The 9,690-nt window shown below is 37.5% G+C and overlaps 1 protein-coding gene across 2 annotated transcripts in view; it reads left to right on the top strand.

Annotated features, from left to right (window-relative positions):
- Positions 1 to 829: 829 nt before the first annotated feature.
- The window catches only part of GRM1 (glutamate metabotropic receptor 1), a 485,954-nt gene continuing 477,093 nt past the window's right edge, over positions 830 to 9,690 (top strand). For both annotated transcript variants that reach the window (XM_088474384.1, XM_088474385.1), the window contains exons 1-2: positions 830 to 860; positions 2,130 to 2,994. In XM_088474384.1, coding sequence (XP_088330510.1) covers positions 2,286 to 2,994 — 709 coding nt within the window. In that variant the 5' untranslated portion in view covers positions 830 to 860; positions 2,130 to 2,285. The remainder of the gene's footprint in view (positions 861 to 2,129; positions 2,995 to 9,690) is intronic.

Raw genomic sequence — 9,690 nt, 5'->3', positions numbered from 1 at the left:
ATGGTAAGAATAGTCACAGTCAGCTACATACTGTAGTATGTGAAATAAAAGAGCATTATTTGTATTATATTGTGTTACTATTGCACTGGGAATCTAAGTAATGATACAAGAACAAGGTGTCCGTCAACTTTTGTCATTATTATAGCACATATTGAAAATGCATTAGTAGACTCTTATTCATATACTGTTAACTAATATCATACTTTTACTTAACCCTAATAAAATATGTCAATTCCAATCTATACTTAATCCAAATTGCAGGTCACTCAAGGTTATATAACTCAATATTGGACTTTTCTGGTTATTAAATAATCTGGCAGAGAAATTAGCATTTGGGTCACCTAACAAAAACAATAATCAACGTCATCTGTAAATCTGACTTTATACTGTTTGTATAACATATTTGCCATATACTTATTATTAATCAAAACGATTATTATCACTATCATCATTTTAATAACAAAACCAATGCAGTGCCACTGTGCATTTTTTGCAACGTCCTTCCAGTGCATTGAATGCTGCTCTTGTAATGACATTAGTAAGAAATGGAAATGTACAGCTATATTAGAATGACAGTAACCCATATACATATATAGTAAATGTAAATGTTTCCATAGTATATGAAATAGCTATACAATTGTATGAGTCTGTGCCACAGACTTGAATGCTGACAGTTACACAGAGCAGTGCCTTAAGCGCACGTTGAACTAAACTTTCTTTCCTTGTGGTGAGACAGTGTTGAAGAAAGAGGGCACTAGAGTACAGACAAAATACAGTGTCCGCATATTATTGTGTCAGTGCAGTAGGTTGTGTTCAGAGTAACGATTTGATCCAGGAACATTTCTGTGTCTCCCATCCAGGTAAGTCTTAACTTTAATCTTTAAGTCAATATTGTAACCATTATTCACTAAACCTCATATTTACTGCAGGATTTTGTCAGTTACATTAATTTTTATTGATCATTTTAAAGGCGCATATATAGGTTTAGCAATTGTAATCTAATCCCTATAAATTACTAATTCCTTGTGTCACTGGTCAATAGGAGATCCAGTCCTAGTAACAGGCATGTGTAGACAACCCACTGCGCCCACAGCAGCCAAATGAACTGGTGGTTGGATTTGCTTGTGTGTGTGGGTTGCTGAATGTGTGTGGGTGCTTGGTGGCTGTGGGAGAGAGTTATAGGCAGAGCGAGATAAGAAAGCAAGTGCTGTGCATATCACAGGCAACTGTGGCTATGGACGGGAGTGGACCATTATTTCCCTGCACTGTCTGGGTAAGTGCGAAGGGGCTCTATAGATGCTCTCAGCGGGAGCGCTGTCCGTGGTTCTGAAGCGTCTCGTATAGGATGCGCACCTTCTGCATATAGGCGATCAGTTCTTTTCCAGCAACCTAATACAATAGCCTATACAAGTAGGCACATTGATAGATGCGGGCATTAACCTGTTTCCTTGTATTTTTTGCTGGGATTTCTTTAGAAAACATTTCTGTAACATTGCTTGCATATTTTAATAAGAAAAAAGGTATTTGAGCTTCAGCAGAGCTCCTTCGATACTGTGTGATAGTAGCTATCTTTTCGTAGAAAAATAACCACTTTTTATTTTTTTGAGCCACTGTGGCAGACAGTAATGTTATTTGTGCTATGATGGCATATAGTTATATACTGCAATCATAAAAATATAGCTGCATAATTTACAGTATTGTGACATATTTCGTTCAACTGAAGTTTTTATTAAAGACTTATAATAGATTCTGTCTGTGGCAATGTTTCTTTATGTAGTAGCTGTTCTACATGCGCTAGCTCTGACCTTGCCAAAAGGGCAAGATAAACAGTTGCATTTTTTAACATAAATTGTGAAGGATGATGTAGGGATATTTGCTACCATATATCATCTCCCTAGAGCAACGAGATGACAACCTCTCATGATGAAAACAGAAGTTGACATGTAACAAAATGCATACTTACAGTTACGTATAGGCAGCATGTTTATATGTGCCGGACACTGTATGTATATGTATAATAGAAAAGTTAAACAAGCACAGAACATGTACATGTAAGAAAGTCATACATTCAGATAATCTGAAATGCATCTATGAGGTAGCCATTCATTTTCTCCATGTCTCTTTTACAGGTTACATGTGTCCAGAGTAATGTCCTTAGCTATAAGACCAATCTGTTTCATTTAGGGTTACTGGGGCAGGATCTAGAAACACTGGACTGTGACTAGGAAAATTAACTTGTGGACTGACACTTTCTAGACAACTCATTGAACTTTGTGTGGATCTGCATGGCGTCCTTCTGTAAGATGTTTGATCTTTTGCTGGTTGTGCTGATGATGTTGACGTTGGATGTCCTGTACAGAAATGTCAGTAGAGGTACTCTACTCTCAAGTGCTTCTTCCCCACGATCAGTGGCCAGGATGGATGGAGACATTATTATAGGAGCCCTATTCTCTGTTCACCACCAGCCAACAGCTGAAAAAGTACCAGAGAGGAAGTGTGGGGAGATCAGGGAACAATATGGCATCCAGAGAGTAGAAGCCATGTTTCACACTTTGGACCAAATTAACATGGATCAGACCTTGCTTCCTAACATCACCCTGGGGACAGAGATACGAGACTCCTGTTGGCATTCTTCTGTCGCCTTGGAACAGAGTATTGAATTCATACGAGATTCTCTTATTTCAATGAGAGATGACAAAGATGGGATCAGTAAGTGCTTAGATGCTACTCCAACACCTCAAGGCAGAATAAAAAAGCCCATTGCTGGCGTTATTGGACCAGGGTCAAGCTCAGTGGCTATCCAAGTCCAGAACCTATTGCAACTTTTTGACATCCCACAGATTGCTTACTCTGCAACAAGTATAGACCTTAGTGACAAAACTCTATATAAATACTTCCTGAGAGTTGTTCCTTCTGACATCCTTCAGGCCAGGGCTATGCTGGACATTGTGAAAAGATATAATTGGACTTATGTGTCTGCTGTCCATACAGAAGGTAAGACTTGCTATTTATTTGTTTCTGCATGGTCCATTTTATATATTGATGAATTGATTGTTTATAGTAAAATATTTAAGAAAAGACAAGGTATTTATTTTTCAGTGCAGTAGATTGTGTATGCTACACTTACTAATGTATGACCCTTCATTGGCCCATTTATATTAACTTGAATGATACCCAATGTACTATTTCATTGGTATTGTGATTTTATTGTGAACTCAGACTTGGTAGCTCAAAATTAACCATACATATGATGGAAAATGTACTTTACTGCTGTTAAAAAACAAAGTTCCAGCATGTTTAGCTTTCTAATCATTTGTAGTTAGAAGCCTATCTATAATGTGTTCAGGCTAAGTGGTTCAAATCAACTCTGCTATTAATTTTAGTAATTGCCTTAAGTCTTCCCACAAGTACAGTGTTGACTGAACGAGTCAGTCTAGACATCCTCATACTGTATGTATTACATTGCTGCAAAATGTAGATAACTAGCAATTGTACCAAGTGTAAGTGTAGATCAAAGGATTTAGATTTTATTTTTATATTACATTACGCAGAGATTTACACATATTAATATTACTTTATGTGCAAAGTTTCATTACAACATTTCATACTTGTTTATACTTCTTTCAAATATAATGGCTGCAAGCAGAGTTTGTATTTTACAGGCACTCAACACATGTAGTTATAATGCAGATATAGGAAACTAAATACCGATATAGTATGGAGAACATTTAAAACTTAGAAAGCGCCAATATTTTCCTGCAGAAGATTAATTCCTGTGTACAGACAGAATACGTTTTTAAGATAAATAGGTTGGAGTGATGCAAATCTATTTGTGCAGAAGCAACTTAAATACAATGGACACTAAGAAGGTATTTCAGTGTCCTGATTTTCTTAAGACAGTCCTCCTTTTTCAGTCGTAAAATTTCCCGTTTTATTAATTCAGACTACTTATGCAACCCAAATTAACAGGACAAAACATTCATGTAAGTGTTCTACTTCATTTGGCATTTAATGCGATGGATTTCTATGACTTGAGCATATTCCAGTTCACATGGGTGTTCTAGTTTTCAATATAATGTATGGGAACTTTATGCTCTCTCTGTGTGAGTGTCACTGAAGGCAGACATCACAATACAGTACACTGCACATTTTCTCACTGCAGTCATGCATTGAGTTGCTAGTCTTAAATAAGTTTGCTCCCTCTGTAACATATTGCTTTCTAAAATAAAAAAAAAACCACTTTCTAACATTATAGTATATAACATACAGTATATAATATGAAAGTTGTAAGTTTGACCCAACAAATCAGCTAGCAGTCATTTGAATGCTTGGGTAGTCAGTTTTTATTTTTACTCCTCTGATTGCTTTATTCACTGTACTGGTGTACTATAATCAAATAGTATTCATATACATATATCAGGTACCAAATTATAAACTTTTCATCATGGCAGCAGATTAATAATTGGACACATTAAGATATATTCTAACAATCTTTACAGTGTTATGCTGAAAGGGGGTTTACACATTATATTAAATTATTTTAAAATGTATAGTTTTCACAATAGTACTATGATGCTGGTCTTTGGGGTGGACCCTCACCAATTGTTCAGTTCAATGTTCAGCAACTAGTTATCTCTACTAGCTTACCTTCATAATTATCTTTACATGCTGGAGTATCTGAGTCAGTGCTAGAAAAGAAAATTGTCTCCTGATAAGGTGACTGTAGACCAGGGATGGCCAACCTCAGGCCCGGGGGCAATATAAGGCCCCCAGAATCATTTGGTTTGGCCCACTGAGCTATTTTCTACTAGCCTCATCTGGCTTACAGGGTGCCTAGAATCTATGCAGCAGTGCTGCCTGGAGCATCCTGATGATGCTTCAGACGGTCACACCACTGTCCTCAAAGCTCCCTGGAGCATCCTCAGTATGCTTCGTGCATTGCTGTAATCACGGGCAATTGTGGCCCTGCCCCATTTGACATCACACACAGGGGGCATGGCCTGCTCCGGGCCAGCAAATAATGTTATATATATCAAAATGGCCCTTGGCGGAAAAAAGGTTCCCCACCCCTGCTGTAGACCAAGGATTGGCAACCTGAGGCACTCCAAGTTGCTGTAGAGCTCATACTGTACCAGCATGCCCTGCCATAGTTTTGCTGTTAAGACATGTTGAAATTGTGTCAATGCATGATGAAATGTCTAGTTCCACAGCAGCTGGAGGGTCACAGGATGCCTACCCTCGCTGTAGACCTATGCCAATCATGATCTGGGTCATTTCTAGTTCTGCATCAGTGCCCTGCATCCTACAATGCTCAGAAATAATTCTGGATGCTGGCCAGCAGAGGTCCCTAATTAGTCTGAGTAGTGGAATACTGCTGAACTAAATATACAGGTTTAATGGGAGGTAGGTAAGGTGGGGTTATATAATTGTAATGTGGAAAATCATTTTAATTAGCTAATACTATTTTCAAACAATTCCTTTAAATATTATATGTATTATAAATCTAAACATTAACATGCAGGCTAACAAGAGTAATATATTTAGAAAGCATTGGCTGTGTTTAGGGTCTTTTTTTGTAAAGTGCAAAATGACTAGACCATAGCCACATTTAGGACAGGTACATCATGGCAGCTATCAGATGTATTATATTACACACTTACAAGGTTTAGCATGAGCTGGTTATTAAGACATATGTTAAAGTCCTGCATCATTTTTATTTTGCATCCAGCTGTCACATATAATTTTTCATAAGCAAGTTAGACATAGACAGGTCACTTTGTGTGACATGACGACATGCATTTTATCTTCATTTTATTTTAATTGAACAGAGATATGATACATGCAATTTTGCACAACTATTATTTTTTTCTCTCTCTCTGTTATACAGTATATATGTGCCATGGTTTATGTTGAAATATATAAATAATGGATAGCAAAGAAAACAACAGTACCCATGTTTTGTTTATTCATTGAAGTGTAAAACAACAAAGTGGCTGTAAATATTTTAAACACAATGGAGATTTGTAGTTAGAATAAAAGTGTAAAGAGTTTGCAGTTGTCACATTGGTATTTTACCCCATAAGATTCCATAAAAGCCCTTAAAAATGTAGGTTGCTGTAGGGATCACCAATTCCTTTGGTTACAACTTTAGCTATGATCTCTCTGCAAATGTATCTGTGCAAATGAAACAATATACAGTTTGTTTGTTTCTAATATATAAAAAGTGTTTGATTTTGAGCTACAGGATGGTGCCAGGATTGTAATCAGAAGGATGAGTTCATGCTTTTTGGATTTTACTAATCTCAAACAGAGTTACTGTGGCCATCATTGGAAATACTTTCGTTTGTTTATATAGTTACAGTTTCTTAACTATATTTATCTACAAGCTGCAGAGCCTAATTTTTAATACAGATTGAAAGTTTAAAACATTACCTACAGTACCTTTTTGTGATTTTAACATAGGTGGTAAATCTTCTCCCAAAGACATGAATTTTGTTCTTTTAAGAAAACATAATGTGTTTATACATTTATTTTCCTATTTTATTGCAGGTATTTTTCAATGTGTTTATACATATTTAACCACACATTACAATATAGAACAATATGTTGCATAATAATTTCTCCAGATAAGAATTTCTGCATTGTACTTGTATATAATTTTTAATGGAACTGCATTCTGGTACATTTATTTGCAATGTAGTACTGTTTTATCCCTGTGTGTCTATGACGTGCAATACATATATTCATTGTTGATATATTTTATATTGTGCATGTCACAATAGAGAACTACTGTACAAAAGAAAAGTTTAGTCATTAAAGTGCTATGTAGTGGTCATACAGTAAGTACATAGCTTGTCATGTACATTTCCAACACTTTTTATATCACTGGATATGCTGTAAGTTTGTTCTGGACTGATGGATGACATATATTTTGCTTCATTTACAGTAGAGATCCTGGTAATGTTTCTTTTAACCAACATCTGAAGAAATTGAATATGATACATTAAGCTAAAACACATTTATTGCACTGTAATTCACAATATATAGTGAAAGTCAGTGTAAATATTCATCAGTTGTTATACCCAAACATGTAAAAGGGTGAAATAAGAAAACCATAGTTTATATTTTGCTTCTGTAGTAAAGGTTATGCTGCACAAAGTGAGTGAACCTGGTTTGCAAGTTTTTAATATAACTTAATATGTTTTAGGTAGTTGAGGAAAAATAATCAAAATATAGTATGATTTATCTGAAATATTTTTCTATAATTAATTAACTATTTCTTTTGCCTAAGGCAGTCACTGTGCTTTTTTTTAAGATAGTGACTGAGATTTAAACTAGTGATAATTCAACAATTCTACACTATGGAAAATTAAACTAGTGATATACCATATATACTGGAGTATAAGCCGAGTTTTTCAGCACAAAAAATGTGCTGAAAAAGTACCCCCTCGGCTTATACTCGAGTCAAGTGTAGCGCTGACCGGACGGAGTTCGGTCAGCGCTACACACTGCCAAACACACAGCCGCCGGAGCTGGCAGCTGCGTGTTTGGTGTAATCAGCAGCCGCTGAGAGTCTGTCAGACTCTCAGCGGCTGCTGCTGCTCCCACTGCGGGAGCCATCTTCCAGCTCCCGCAGTGGGTGATGGGAGACACGTCGTCATGATGACGTCTCTCCCATGCAAAGCGGCCGGAGGAGCGGACAGCGGCGGGACCAGGAGCGGGAGTTCAGGTAAGTGATATTTTTAATCTTTTCACGTCTCTCTCTACTAGGGGGGGACACTACAGGGGGCACTACCAGGGGGCGATGACTACAGGGGGCACTACCAGGGGGCATTATCAGGGGGCACTACCAGGGGGCGATTACTACAGGGGGCACTACCAAGGGGCATTATCAGGGGGTGATTACTACAGGGGGCACTAAAAGGGGGGATTACCACTGGGGGAACTACAAGGGGGGGATTACTACAGGGGGCACTACCAGGGGGGGATTACTACAGGGGGGGGATTACTACAGGGGGCACTAAAAGGGGGGATTACTACAGGAGGCACTAAAAGGGGGGATTACCACTGGGGGAACTACCAGGGGAGGATTACTACAGGGGGCACTACCAGTGGGGGATTACTACAGGGGGCACTAAAAGGGGGGATTACTACTGGGGGTACTACCAGGGAGGGATTACTACTGGAGGCACTGAAAGGGGGGATTACCACTGGGGGCATTACCAGGTAGGGATTACTACTGGGGGCACTACCAAGGGGAATTACTACTGGGGGCACTACCAGCTGCTGCCATTTCCCACACTAGGCTTATACTCGAGTCAGTAAGTTTTCCCAGTTTTTTGGGGTAAAAGTAGGTACCTCGGCTTATATTCGGGTCGACTTATACTCGAGTATATACGGTACTTATATAAGTCCAAATCTTCACAATGTTAATTATGTAACAAATTACTTATCTATACTCTCACTTCTCTCATGGTATTTTGTTACTTAGCTGATATATTGGACTGGAAATGTGTCTGCTGTGAAAATGGTGAATTAGTAATCAGTGAAGATGTAATTAGAGTGAAGCCCAAGTTATCAAGCATTATTTGCACATATGGGATGTTTATCTAGAATATTGCCACCTTATCAATATAGATTCAATCAATACAACCAAAATTAATATTGATACAAATTATGCAAGCTTAGATAAGCTGAATCAGTTTGAGATTCAGGTCTCATTTTAGCAAAATCCAGCAAACTTAAAATGCTCCATTTGGAATCAGTAAACCAGTGGTTTCCAAACTGTGCGCCATGGCACCCTGGGGTGCCTCAGGAAACTTGCAGGAGTGCCTCAGGTTGATGGTCCAGCACCAAATCAAATTATTTATAGTCAATGTAATGTAAATATGTGTACAAATAAAAGCTCAAACCTGTCCACAACCACATAACTGAACCTAAGGATGATAGATCAGCATAATTGACTTCATTTTACAAAATTTTTTCTGAATTTCTCAATAACAAACGTTTGGCTTAGGGGTGCCGTGAAAACAATTTGGTTACTCTAGGGTGCCGTGATTCAAAAAGGTTTGTGAACCTCTGCAGTAAACCTTTCAAGAATGGAGTCAATGGCAACGCAGCAGGACCAACATTTTATCAAAGTATCATATTTCTAGTTCTACACAGCTCTGCTATATGTTCAGTGTAACATCAACAGTAAAATGTTAATTTTAATTTTTTCTGTTTATCAAACAAACCCTACAATGGGAAGATGTATTTTAAGATGTGTAATATTTTGCATTATAGCTGCAATAGAACATTGTGAATATTATAATCACGTTTGTCGATTTGCAAAATATTCAGATAAATTACCTTATTGCAGGAATTGCAGCCAATGGTGGAATTTTAAAATCCATAACCGGTATAGAGAGAGTTCAAAGTATTGCACTGTAGTGACAGAAAATGATGTGTGATGCGACAGTGTTTTTACACTGAATTGACACAGGAGTCTTGTTTTAAAATATTGAGATATTGTTGAAAGTGTGACAGCAAAGTTAGCATTTTACAAATTCCCTCACTGCTGGCAGTTCTTCAGAAGAGGAATTGATATTCCACAATGAATATTCATAAAAACAATTGGGTCTCTGAAATGCTAGTGCTTTGCTTTACTATTGTTTTTGTTACTGGTGCTATATGAATAAATGTTAATAA

This window comes from Taudactylus pleione, unplaced genomic scaffold, assembly GCF_031769625.1.
Source record: "Taudactylus pleione unplaced genomic scaffold, aTauple2 ptg000154l, whole genome shotgun sequence".
In the NCBI taxonomy this organism is placed as follows: Eukaryota; Metazoa; Chordata; class Amphibia; order Anura; family Myobatrachidae; genus Taudactylus; species Taudactylus pleione.
Note: the sequence above shows the minus strand (reverse complement) of the source record. Positions and strands in the feature narration are given on the sequence as shown.